Here is a 14,558-nt window from a genome sequence, read left to right on the forward strand (position 1 = left end):
TGAATGGGAGAGAAGTCAGCCGAATCTTCACTGTAGCTCTACTTTAAGTTTTACAAAGTAGACTTCCTTGTGAAATGTATCTGAAGAGTGTCTGCTGCTTAAAAACTCATTTAATAAACCACTGTCCTAACATACTGATAAGCTCAGCGGTTCTCAACCTTGGCTGGATATTAATCACCTGCAACGTTTTAAAAGTCTGAGGAATCCCAGATCAATATATCAAAACCTTTATGGATGGGACCAGAATATCAGTATTGTAATATGTAGCCAAGGCTGAGAATCATTGCTCAAACTTCTTATCACCAACCACATCTACTTTCTGATTCATAGGATCACCTCTACTTTCTTCCAGCTTATTAGCTATTTCCTAACATCAGTTCAATCCTCACCAACCCTAGATTCTATAATTAAACCATATACCAATATTCTGAAAGCCATCGTTCCCTTGTCTATCTGCCAGATCCAATTTACTGAATGTTGAGAGATGTAACCAAAACGTGTGGTTTCCCCTTTCTATTGGGTCCTCAATACTTCTGTCAGTCCTCTGAATTTATTTCAATTTTCTTCATCTTTCTGATTTCAGAAGAAGAGCTAATACTAATACCTAAACTTTCTAGCTCTCAGGAACTTCACTCTGTTAATGAACCCCTTACAACTTTCTTTCTCAGCTTATAATTCAGTTTAGCTCTTTTTGTCTTTAAAACTCCTTTAATCCTGAATAATCTTATCTGTTTTATCATTTTTCTTGACTTTTTAAAGAGCACTTTTGACAAATGGCTCTACTTCCTTAAGCCCTGCTTGCTCTTTAACCCACAGCCATTCACTTCTGTCTCCTACTTTTCTGCTGAAACTGAAGTAGATGTATTTGTCAGTCTTTTTGTACTTAATATCTCTATCATTTAATACCTTTGACAGTCTTTCAAAAATCTTTTTCTTCTGTTTCTGAGAAACTACTCTTTCCTGGTTTTCCTTCCTTTCCAACCTTTTCTTCTCAGAACACACACATCCGCGTAAATACTTATTCCTAACAAAGACCTCTCTGCTAAGGTGTAGATCTGCATGTACACTAAGTCACATGAACATCCAACAGGTGCTCCAAGTTAAATCATTTCTAATACTGCTCTCATTTCCCTTCCTAATTCTCTAAACTTTCTCATATTCTTGGTTTAGTTTGGGGAAGATATAATCAATTTAACCCTTTAGCAACTCTTGTTTCTCCTACTGCAACAGCATCATGATTGGTCTCTGATCCTGCATTAACCTCCCTAAAAATCAATCTAACATATTAGAGATCAAGCAAATCCCTTTTTCTGCAAAGGACAGAGAGTAAATTATCTTTGGTTTTATGGGCCATGCTCTCTCTGTCCAAACTACTCAACACTGCTATTACTACACAAAAGCAGCCATAATGATACATAAATGAACAGCATGGATGTGTCTCAATAAAACTGTATTTAGGTGGCAGGTGTGGGCCAGTCTGCTGACTCCTAAAATACTACTCTCAAAGAGCTCTTAATACTAATTTTACCATGTATATCACCTCCTTAAAACTCTTCAATAATTGCAGGATTCCTCTGGGCTACCCCTGCATCTTTTTTTTATTTTTAATTGAAGGATAATTGCTTTACAATATCGTGTTGGTTTCTGCCATACATCGACATGAATCAGCCGTAGGTATACATATGTCCCCTCCCTGATGAACTACCCTCCCACCTCCCACCCCTCTAGGTTGTCACAGAACACTGGGTTTGAGTTCCCTCCATCATACTATACCCCTGCGTCTTGGATGTACTTTTATTTTTATATGTAGTCATATCATAAGGTTATTTGTCTACATATTTCCTTATCTCAGATAGTAAACTCACTGAATATAAAAACTGTATGGTTAAAGAACTTAATCAGAAATAAAAACTATATGGTTAAAGAACTTAATCAGTATCAGAATACCTATAAATATAAAGAGAGTGTCATCACATATCATCTTAGTACTTGTGTATCTGAAGTTATTTCTTAAACTAAAAATGAACTTTAGTTATAATATACATGGCAAGGTAAACAATTATAAAGTAAGGCATACTACCTTCCAGTATTTCTACATAGGCCTCTGGCAGAACCTAAACAACAATACTGTCCTGAAGAGAATTCATTTTACCTTCTGTTACTGGCTGGAGTTTAGAAGATCGTTCCGAATCAGGAGAGTGCAAAGGTTCAGGCTCTTTTAGGCTTTCCAAATGCATAAAAGGATCATAATCTACAGATGCCAAATCAGAAAGGCTTATTGGAAAATACCTCGGATTGCTAAAACACTGAGCTCCATAAACACACCCATGTAATACCTGCAAATACAGGGGGAAAAAACATACCAAATTTTCCTTTTCAGTGAAAATAAAGGTAAAAGGAGAAAACAACTGCTAATTCAAGAACCTGACAACATTTTTAAATATTTAAACACAGCTTTTCAATCAAGGTAAAATTTTTCTTAAAAAGAATGAGCAATATTTAACTACTGATTCTCACACTCAACAAAGATTTCACTTTTCAAAAATTTGCAGTGAAACAGTCTTGTAAGAAGTACTTTTTAATTATCCATAGGTACTGTAAGATAAATCTATGTTCTTAGAAAATTTCTAGATCTAAAACAATGAAAAATGCAATACTAAGAAATATTAATTCTTTAGGTTTCAAAAATCCTTGGTTATCAAATAAATAATAAAGCAAAGTTTACCTTATAAATACAGTTAAGGACAGATTTTTCTATTTTATCATTTTCTGCTCCTGTAGCATGGACTGGTTGGAGCAGTGTCTTAAGAGGTAAGGCCATGATCCAATCCAGAAGACACAGAAGTAAGGATACCACCAACTGAAACAACAAAACCCCACATCCTCAGTATAACCAGAAAACAGAACATTCAAACTTCAAATTATCTGTAAGTATAAAATATATACAGCAAATGAACTTTCTTCCATTCTCCCACTGTAAGCTTTTGTGAAGAGCCAGCGTAAAAGAGAAAGAGGAACTAGGTACAAGCCAGGTGATTTGGCATCTGTTCCTTGGGTGGCAGGCTTAAACGGTGGAGTGCTAGATGTATGTTCTAAACCCTTCTCTCCTCTGACAGGGTGTGAGTTGGGAGTTTTCTGATTGTACGGAGTTATGCTAGGAGTGGGGTTTATGACAAGAGTGCTACAGCCTTTCCTACCTATTTTTTGATGTAGATATTTTCTCAGTCACTTGATGTGTAGAGGTCACTTGATTAGTTTCTGGATTTCTCTCAGAGAGAACTGCTCCATGTGTAGCTATATCTTCCACAGGTCCAAGAGAGGAGGAAAACTCAGGAGCCCTCTAGGTCACTATCTTAGGACTCCCTCTCTGCCTATTCTTTAACTGTTACTCTTCAAGGTGTTACACTTTGCTAACCTATCTTACTCTTTAGCTTCTCCTTAAGTGATCACATATATTCCCAGTTTAATACAACTCATGTATTGACAATGCCAATAATTTTGTTTCCAGCCTCAAATTTACTACGTTAGTTATACAGATGGTGGTCTCTACTTGGGCATCACTCCTTAAGTGAACACACTAAAAACTGAAATTCATCTTTCTTCAAATATCCTGCCTTTTTCTTTATTCCTGATGCTAGTGATGGATGCCACTTTGTCAATATTTACCTTTATTCCTTTAGCTTTATTTCAGAACATTATAAATTCTCATGGAGATTACTGTAATTAACAATTACTGTATTATTCCTTTTGACTTTCACTCGTTTTTAAGTGATCTCTCACATATCTGGCATTTTGTTGCATATTAAAACTGGATGCTTGGGGCTGGTGCACTGGGACGACCCAGAGGGATGGTATGGGGAGGGAGGAGGGAGGAGGGTTCAGGATGGGGAACACATGTATACCTGTGGCAGATTCATGTTGATATATGGTAAAACCAATACAATATTGTAAAGTTAAAAAATTAAAAAACAAACAAACAAACAAAAAAAACCTTTCCAAAAAGTCACTTTCAAAAAAACAACTCTCTCAAAAGTCCAAGGTTCTTAATGTAGAATTCTGACCCTATTCTATGTCTAATGCCTAATTTCCCAACCTTGAATCATGCATTTCATGTCCTATAATATGGAAATAATTGCCTTCCCATAACATTATATCTTCCCATAACATTAAAAGATGCTTGCTCCTTGGAAAAAAAGTTATAACAAACCTAGACATTTGGAGAAGGCAATAGCAACTCACTCCAGTACTTTTGCCTGGAAAATCCCATGGACGGAGGAGCCTGGTAGGCTGCACTCCATGGGGTCGCTAGGAGTTGGACACGACTGAGCGACTTCTCTTTCACTTTTCACTTTCATGCATTGGAGAAGGAAATGGCAACCCACTCCAGTGTTCTTCCCTGGAGAGTCCCAGGGACGGGGGTGCCTGGTGGGCTGTTGTCTCTGGGGCCGCAGAGTCGGACACGACTGAAGCGACTTAGCAGCAGCAGCAGACAGTGCATTAAAAAGAAGAGACATTACTTTGCCAACAAAGGTCCATATAATTAAAGCTATGGTTTTTCCAGCAGTCACGTATGGATGTGAGAGTTGGACTATAAAGAAAGCTGAATGCCAAAGAATTGATGTTTTCGAACTGTGGTGTTGAAGAAGACTCTTAAGAGTCCCTTGGACTGCAAGGAGATGAAATCAGTCAATCCGAAAGGAAACTGACCCTGAATATTCATTGGAAAGACTGATGCTGAAGTTGAAGCTCCAATACCTTGGCCACCTGATGCGAAGAGCTGACTCATTAGAAAAGAGCCTGATGCTGGGGAAGATTAAAGGCAGGAGGAGAAGGGGATGACAGAGGACAAGATGGTTGGATGGCATCACCGAATCAATGAACATGGGGTTGAGTGAAGTCTGGGAGACAATAAAGGACAGGGAAGCCTGGCGTGCTGCAGTCCATGGGGTCACAAAGAGTTGGCCATAACTGACTGACCGACTAACAACTGTCTTCCCATAACACATCATGACATTGTACACATGATTTTACTCATGCTATTCCCTCCACTTGGAATAACTCTCTGACTCTACTTGTTTCCATTTATGTAGAAGACCCCATTCATCTTTAAGCAATTGTGCCCTTAAAACAAGTTCTCCTGCCTTGATAGTTAATTATTTCCTCCTCTACCTTGTATCATATACATTTTTCTACTTTTTACAGTAAGCACTTACTATACTGGATTGCTTCACTTGCCTCTCTAATCTTCAAAATCCATGAGAGCAGGGACCATCTTATTTATGTCTGTTTAACTAGCTCCAAGCAGAATACCACAGACATATTTTGTGATCAATAAATGTTTTAGTGAATAAACTAGGCGGGGAACAAAAACCTGGTAGTGGAGCTTTTTCTTATGACCAGCTAGGCCTTTGGAAGACAAAATGATAAAGAAGGAGGTGGCTAATTAGTGACCCAGATATAGTTCACAAATTGGATTTGGAATTCTTGACCATAGTTTAAGACACTAAAATGAAGGACTCCTGCCTAAAAATGGAGTAACAGGGTCTTTTAAAGATGAGGAAGAATGTATTTATCAATCATTAGATAATACGATCAAATGAGTTTTAAAATACGTACAAAGAGGAAGGATAAAAAATTCTTAGGTAAACTCATGAAGTTAGCGTTATGGAAGACAATAGGAGAGACCAAAAAATGTTAAAAAGCATCACTGACTCAATGGACATGAATTTGACCAAACTCTGGGAGATAGTGAAAGAGTAGCCTGGCGTGCTGCAGTTGAAAAGAGTCGGACATGATTTAGCAACTAAACAACCACAACCCCACAGAAGAAAATAATTGAGAATAGGTCCAGAAACATAATTATAACTGCAGAGTTCTGTAAACAATGGGCAGAATACATGAGATTTCAACACAATATGATTAAGAAATCATAACATTGAGATTTGGAGAAGAGAATTCAAGATTGGGATGTGAAAACTGGAAGGAATAATTTTCAGAGAAAATTAACAGGATCTAGAGGAGCACTGTCTGATAGAACTTTGTGCAATGATGGAAATGGTATATATTAGCCCATGTGGCTACTAAGCACTTGAAATGTGGCTAGTACAAACAAGGAATTAAAATTTTCATGTAAATGTTCAATTTAATTTTATGTAAAGTCACACATTAAGCTGTGAAAGTGCTGCACTCAATATGCCAGCAAATTTGGAAAACTCAGCAGTGGCCACAGGACTGGAAAAGGTCAGTTTTCATTCCAATCCCAAAGAAAGGCAATGCCAAAGAATGCTCAAACCACCGCACAACTGCACTCATCTCACATGCTAGGAAAGTAATGCTCAAAATTCTCCAAGCAAGGCTTCAGCAATATGTGAACCGTGAACTTCCTGATGTTCAAGCTGGTTTTAGAAAGGGCAGAGGAACCAGAAATCAAATTGCCAACATCCGCTGGATCATGAAAAAGCAAGAGAGTTCCAGAAAAGCATCTATTTCTGCTTTCTTGACTATGCCAAAGCCTTTGACTGTGTGGATCACAATGAACTGTGGAAAATTCTGAAAGAGAGGGGAATACCAGACCACCTGATCTGCCTCTTGAGAAATTTGTATGCAGATCAGGAAGCAACAGAACTGGACATGGAACAACAGACTGATTCCAAATAGGAAAAGGAATTTGTCAAGGCTGTATATTGTCACCCTATTTATTTAACTTCTATGCAGAGTATATCATGAGAAACGCTGGACTGGAAGAAACACAAGATGGAATCAAGATTGCCGGGAGAAATATCAATAACCTCAGATATGCAGATGACACCACCCTTATGGCAGAAAGTGAAGAGGAACTAAAAAGCCTCTTGATGAAAGTGAAAGTGGAGAGTGAAAAAGTTGGCTTAAAGCTCAACATTCAGAAAACGAAGATCATGGCATCTGGTCCCATCACTTCATGGGAAATAGATGGGGAAACAGTGGAAACAGTGTCAGACTTTTTTGGGGGTGGGGCTCCAAAATCACTGCAGATGGTGACTGCAGCCATGAAGTTAAAAGACGCTTACTCCTTGGAAGGAAAGTTATGACCAACCTAGATAGCATATTCAAAAGCAGAGACATTACTTTGCCAACAAAGGTTCGTCTAGTCAAGGCTATGGTTTTTCCTGTGGTCATGTATGGATGTGAGAGTTGGACTGTGAAGAAGGCTGAGCGCCGAAGAATTGATGCTTTTGAACTGTGGTGTTGGAGAAGACTCTTGAGAATCCCTTGGACTGCAAGGAGATCCAACCAGTCCATTCTGAAGGAGATCAGCCCTGGGATTTCTTTGGAAGTAATGATGCTAAAGCTGAAACTCCAGTACTTTGGCCACCTCATGCGAAGAGCTGGCTCATTGGAAAAGACTCTGATGCTGGGAGGGATTGGGGGCAGGAGGAGAAGGGGACGACAGAGGATGAGATGGCTAGATGGCATCACTGACTCGATGGACCTGAGTCTGAGTGAACTCCGGGAGGCGGTGATGGACAGGGAGGCCTGGCGTGCTGCGGTTCATGGGGTCGCAAAGAGTCGGACACGACTGAGTGACTGATCTGATCTGATCTGAACTGATCTGAAAGTCACACATGGTAAGTAGCTACCATTTGGTCAGCACATATCTAGGGTCTCTATAACAAGCTATGTGCAAAAAATTAACAGACATATGAAACAACAGCAAAGTGGAACCTATAGTCTTCAGGAAAAAAGTTCAATGGAAACAGACTCATCAATAATCCAGATACTGAATTTAGAAACTAGAACTTTAATTATAATACATATGTTAAAAATCTATGAAAGAAAATGGAGATAACTGATGAAATCATGCAGAATTTCAGGAAAGACATGAAAACTATAAAGAGATATCAAATAGAAACTTTAGACTGATAAGTACAATATTTGAAATAATTAAAGGAATCTCATAATAAATTTTTGGCTTCCCTGGTGGCTCAGACCAGGGAAGCATCTGTAAAGCATCTGTCTACAATGCGGGAGATCAGGGTTCGATCCCTGGGTTGGGAAGATCCCCTGGAGAAGGAAATGGCAATCCACTCCAGGACTATTGCCTGGAAAATCCCATGGACAGAGGAGCCTGGTAGGCTACAGTTCATGGGGTCGCAAAGAGTCGGACACGACTGAGCAACTTCACTTCACTTCATAATAAATTTACTGAGGTAAATACAATCTTGTAGAACTTTTTGATGGCCAAAGGGTATGTCTTCTCCAAAGCGTCATACTTTTATACATTATATGAACTCTCCCTAATGGAAATTTCTTTACTTCCTATCAGTAATAGTTATATAAAAATGCACGGCTTCCTTAAGAATGAATTCCTCACAATTAATAACTTTCAAGCATAAATAAGATCATAACAACTAAAAAAAATAAAATGGGCAGAACCCTCCCAAGTTCCTTACAACCCTAAAATTTAAAGACTTTATCAAATGACCATGATTAATTTGAAATATGAACTAAAAATATAATTTAGTTATACTTAAATGGAAAGCTATATGTCATATTATAATTAATGTAAGATTGTGTCCCACATAAATATATAAATACCTTCACAGTTTAAAAATATAAATATTTTACTAGATAATCACATTGTTAAATATAAAAACAAATTTAAGTTACCCTCTTGTCCATTTCATAAGATGATGCTTCTGTACTTGGCAAAAGATGGGTAATAGTGGCTATTAGAATCTGTAAGAAATTAAAAAAAAGCTCAAAATATGTCAAACTAATGCTGTATCTTAAAACAAACACTAATGCTAATAAAGTGATAGAAAATACATTGTTGAAAGTTTAAGCCAAAATATATTGTTATTTCAAAGTAATTTTTAATAGGTCAGTTTTTCAAGTATACTAACTATCAAACATTTACAATCTTAATGTACAGAACCAAAGTTATATATGCTCTCTTAACTATAAATGGTTTTCATATAGATTCAATTCTTGAATCAATATGTATAAATATACAAGTAATATCAGAAGATACAGATAAGCAAAATGACATATAAAAACCACAGGTAATTTATTATTGAAGACATCTGCTTTGCTCAACAAGTTAAGAAGCAATATATTTTAACATAATAAACTCCATATAGGACAAGCCTGAAGCTAACAACATATCTGAAGGTAAAAAGTTAATGTCCTTTCCTCTAAAGTTGGGAACAAGACAAGGATGCTCTTAACTGTCATTTCTATTCCACACAGTATGGGAAGTCCTACCACACCAATTAGGCAAGAGAAAGAAATAAAAAGCATCCAAATCTGAAAGGAAGAAATAAAATTATTTCAATTTGTACATGACATGATCCTAAACATTCCACAAAAACAACCCTATTAGATTAGAACTCACAAGTGAATTCAGTAGAGTTGCAGGATGCAAAAATCAACACACAAAATCCAGTTGCATTTCTATACACCAACAATAAACTATCACAAAGAGAAATTAATTTAGAATAGCATCAAAGTCAATAAAATACTCAGGAATAAATTTAACCAAGGAGGTGAAAGACCTATATACGGAAAATTGGAAGACACTAGTGAATGAAACTGAAGAAGACAAATAAATGGAAAGATATTCCATGCTACAGACTGGAAGAATTAACAGTTTAATTGTTCACAGTACTCAAATTCAGTGTAATACCTATCAAAATTCCAGTGGCATTTTTCTCAGAATTAGAGAGAACTATCCTAAAATATCATAAAATTTGAATGGAATTCTACCCACCCCTCCAAAACCAAAGAGCCAAAGCAATCTTGAGAAAAAAGAACAAAGCAGGAGGCATCACACTCCCTGATTTCAAGTTTTATTATAAAGCTCGAGCAATCAAAATATGGAACACGGACATGGAACAACTGATGGGTTCAAAATTGGGAAAGGAGTACAGCAAGGCTGTATACTGTCATCCTGCTTATTTAAATTATATGCAGAGTACATCATATAAGATGTCGGGCTGATGAGTCACAAGCTGGAATCAAGATTGACAGGAGAAATATCAACAACCTCAGATATGCATATGATACTACTCTAACGGCAAAAAGTGAAGAGGAACTAACAAGTGTCTTGATGAATGTGAAACAGGAGAGTGAAAAAGCTTGCTTGAGGCTCAACACTCAAAAACCTAAGATCATGGCATCTGGTCCCATCACTTCATAGCCAACAGAAGGGGAAAAAGTAGAAGCAGTGAAAGACTTTTTTCTTGGGCTCCAAAATCACTGTGGACAGTGACTGCAGCCATGGAATTAAAAGATGCTTGCTTCTTGGAAGGAAAGCTATGACAAACCCAGGCAGCATATTATAAAGCACAGACATCACTTTACCGACAAAAGTCCATACAGTCAAAGTCATGGTTTTCCCAGTAGTCATGTACGGATATAAGAGTTGGACCATAAAGAAGACTGAGCCCCGAAGAATTGATGCTTTTGAATTGTGGTGCTGGCAAAGATTCTTGAGAGTCCCTTGGACTGCAAGGAGATTAAACCAGTCAGTCCCAGAAGAAATCAACCCTGAACACTCACTGAAGGACTGATGCTGAAGCTTCAATACTTTGGCCACCTGATGAGAAGAGCCAACTCACTGGAAAAGACCCTGATGCTGGGAAAGATTGCAGGCAGGAGGAAAAGGGACAACAAAAGATGAGATGGTTGGATGGTATCACCTGACTCAAAGGACATGAGTCTGAGTAAACTCTGGGAGATAGTGAAGGACAGGGAAGCCTGGCATGCTGCAGTCCATGGGGTCGCAAAGAGTCGGACACGACTTAACAACAACAATCAAAATATGGGACTGACATAAAAACAGGCACAAAGACCAGTGCATTAGAATGAAGTATAGACATAAACCCACACATACAGTCTATTTTTGACAAGGGTGCCGAGAACACACACATGTGGTGTTGAAAAAAACTGGGTATCCATGTGCAAAAGCATGAAACTGGACCCCTAATTTATACCACTCACAAAAACTAACTTGAAATGGATCAAAGTCTCAATACAAAGGCTTGAAACCTTAAAACTTCTAGAAGAAAACATAGGAAAAAGGCTCCGTGACATGGGTCTTGGTAATAATTTTTTGGAAATCATACCTAAAGCACAAGCAACAACAAAAAAATAAACAAGTGGGACTATATAAACCAAAAGCTTCTGCACAGAGAAAGAAACCATCAATAAAGTGAAAAGACAACTTACAGAATGGAAAAGAATATTTGCAAACCATATATCTGTAAGGGGTTAATATCTAAAATATACAAGAAACTTCTACACCCAACAGCTAAACAAATTATCTGAATTTATAAAAGGGCAAAGATTCTGAGTAGACACATTCTGCCAAAGACACATAAATGGCCAACAAGAACATGGTAAAGTACTCAACATCAGCAATCATCAGGAAAATGCAAATCAAAATTACAATGAAGTATCACCTCATATTTGTTAGGATGGCTATTTTTTAAAAAGACAAGAGAGAACCGATGTTGGCAAGAATGTGAAGAAAAGGGAACCCTTATGCACTCTTACTGGGAATGGAAACTGATTCAGTCATTACGGAAAACAGTATGGAGGTTCCTCATAAAATTAAAAATGTAACTACCATATATACTACTTCTGGGTATACATATGAAGGAAATAAAATCAGTATCTCAAAGGGATATATGCACACTCATGTTCATTGCAGTATTATTCAAAATAGCCAAGATATGGAACAGCCCACATGTCTTTTGACAGATAAATGGATATAGAAATTGTGGTGTACATACATACACTATTGAATATTATTAAATCATAGGAAAAAAGAAAATCCTGCCAGTTGTGAGAACACGAAAAAACCTGGAGGGTATTATGCTAAATGAAATAAGCCAGAGAAAGATAATATTGTGGAATCTAAAAAAAGCTGATTTTATAGAAACAGAATAGTATGGTGGTTGCCAGGGGCTGAGGTCTAGTGAACTGGGGAGATGGAGGTCAAAGGGTGCAAATTTTCAGTTATAAGAATAATAAATTCTAAGGATTTAACGCATAGTACAGTAAATACAGTTAAGCATACAATAGTATCTTAAAGTTGCTAAGAGTAGACCTGAAGCATTCTCACCATAAAAAAAATTAACAATATGTAATAATATGGTAATTATCTTGATCTTGGTAACCCTTCTACAATATCATTGCTTTATACATTTTAAATATAATATATTTATCAATTATTCCCCAATGAAGTGAAGGAAAAATAATTTACTCTTGTCTTCCTGGATATTGTGGTATATATACTTGCAAATATATGACTTAAAAAAAAATTTTTATAATGTGGCTTTTTAAATTAACATATATTGTACACTGAATATAGTATGAACAAAATTGATAAAGTATGAAATAGAAGACCTTATTAAAGAAAGCAAAATATTAATATAGTTTTATCATTTACCCTGAAAATTTCTTGATCTTATTCAATTTTTTAATGTGTATGTTAAAAATGTATTGAGGTAAACTTATTGTATTTTTATTGCACGCTATTCACTATTATATTTTTATAAATGAGTGCTTCAAGTAAAAAAATTCCTCTAAAGGTAATTTACACCATAAAAGGTTTTACTCACTAATAGAATGAATTAATATATCAGATTAAAACTTAATACTGGTAATAGAACTGGGATTCTATTCCTAACTATGCAAGTAGGTAGCCATTAGGGAATTCCTCTACTATTTTAGCATTTCATTTCTTCATTCAATTAGAGGTGAAGTATAACTATTTATCTGTAGCCAATGGCCACCATAATTTATAGTGAGGCAATCTGCAAAAACTCTACACACCTAAGAATTACTTAGTTAAGTATTAAAATACATAAGCTGAGAAAGAAAATATAGGAAAGCATTGGGAGGCTTTCAAATGAGAAAAAAAAAATCTGCTTAAAGAATACCTTAACTTTTTTTTTTTTTTAAGAATACCTTAACTTTCAACAGAATAACCAGTCTTAAAGAGTAAAATTTTTAAGTTTTAAAAATTTCAAATGTTTTAATACCTATATATACATATATATATATATATAAACATTCACATTTACATCCAGTTATCAAGTCCTGCATGATTACGACAGTAGCTGCAGCCAACACACTTTTTAAAATTTATGTCCCATCACTTTTATTCCAAAATGTATCAGTGTTTTATATATATTTTCTCATTTAGTTTCCAGAGCAACTCTTTGAGGTAGGTATTTTTATCCCAAATGCAAACATAAAGAAAGTCAGAGTTTAGAGGACTGAGTAATTTGTTCATAGTTACAAACTTAGTAAATGGCAGAGTCGTGGGTTAATTAAACCAGGTCTAAACTTCAAACCCAATCTCTGAACCATAATACTGTATTAAACTCAACAGATATTTATTTAAGAGATTCTATATGAAAGTCATCCTATGCATAAAAAAATAATCAAGAAAAACTGTCACTGTCTTAAAGAAGCTTAGATTTTTTTACACAAATATATTTAGTGCTACAATGGGGCCTTGGTGGCATGGTTGACTGGCAAAAGCTTGGACTTGAAATTTAACAGACTTGGGTTTGAACTCTGTTTCTACCCTGGTTTAGCTTATGACTTTATATAGTTACTATATCCTCAGTTCTCTCATCTTATATAAAGGGAGAAGAGGAAGAAGAGATAACGATCTTCTTCAAATGACCTTTTATGAATTAAATGAGGTAACATATGAAACGGTGACTAGTATAATGACTGATACATGGTAAGTGCTTAATAAGTATTACTGTCTTTCCTAAAAATGTTATAAGAACATAAAGATAAGAAAGATAAATTCTGGTTGGAACGAATAAATAATGATTCTTGTTTTTTGAGGAGATGGTGTTTAAACCAATCACTGAAAGATGAGGTGGGCAGAGAAAGTAGAGCATTTTAGGTAAGAAGATGAGTAAAGGGTATGTTTAGGGAATAATAGCTGACTCAGGTGCCTAGTCTACAGGGTATTTTATCAAAGGAATCTGTTCATGATTCTGAAAAGATAGTATGGGTTCTCATCTGGGGGCTTCCAAGTAAATTGCAACTAAAGATTTACTTGGGTCTTATTTTACAGGTAAAAGAAAACCACTTGGAGACTTTAGTTTCATTATTTTTTTCTCCTTCAGGATAGTGACATAAGTTATGTCGATATGAATGATGACTTGGAGGGATGACCTCAGAAGCCAGGAGACCAGTTTAAAAGGCTATTACAGTATCTAGTGTTACAGGAAGCACAGAACACACAGAATTTAAAAAAAAATAAGAAAGAAATAAAACACTTTATATATGACTGGCAGAAGAGGAAAGGGAAGGAATGAACCAAAATAATGTTCTGATTTTGGTAACTGAAGGGATGGTATGTTTTCTAACCTAAGACAGGGAATGATACTGAATATACATTATAAAGACAATAGCAATAGTAAATTTTCACATAGCATTTAAAACCAACCACATAATCTCTTAATATATTAATATAACATAATATAGAAAAGGACTACCATGAATTACGGTATTTCAAATATGTACCCTGAGTGGCCACTATTTAG

The 14,558-nt window shown here is 36.1% G+C and overlaps 1 protein-coding gene across 12 annotated transcripts in view; it reads right to left on the reverse strand.

Annotated features, from left to right (window-relative positions):
• Window positions 1–14,558, reverse strand: part of RALGAPA1 (Ral GTPase activating protein catalytic subunit alpha 1) — a 207,685-nt gene that overhangs the window by 70,633 nt on the left and 122,494 nt on the right. For all 12 annotated transcript variants that reach the window (XR_008705596.1, XM_055556543.1, XM_055556538.1 and 9 more), the window contains 3 exons: window positions 8,647–8,715; window positions 2,726–2,860; window positions 2,153–2,336 (listed from right to left, as the gene is read on the reverse strand). Coding sequence is in view for 11 of the 12 variants with exons in the window: in XM_055556543.1 (XP_055412518.1) it covers window positions 2,153–2,336; window positions 2,726–2,860; window positions 8,647–8,715 (388 nt within the window). In the remaining variant the exon portion in view is untranslated. The remainder of the gene's footprint in view (window positions 1–2,152; window positions 2,337–2,725; window positions 2,861–8,646; window positions 8,716–14,558) is intronic.

The sequence above is a fragment of the Bubalus kerabau genome, chromosome 19, assembly GCF_029407905.1.
Source record: "Bubalus kerabau isolate K-KA32 ecotype Philippines breed swamp buffalo chromosome 19, PCC_UOA_SB_1v2, whole genome shotgun sequence".
In the NCBI taxonomy this organism is placed as follows: domain Eukaryota; kingdom Metazoa; phylum Chordata; class Mammalia; order Artiodactyla; family Bovidae; genus Bubalus; species Bubalus kerabau.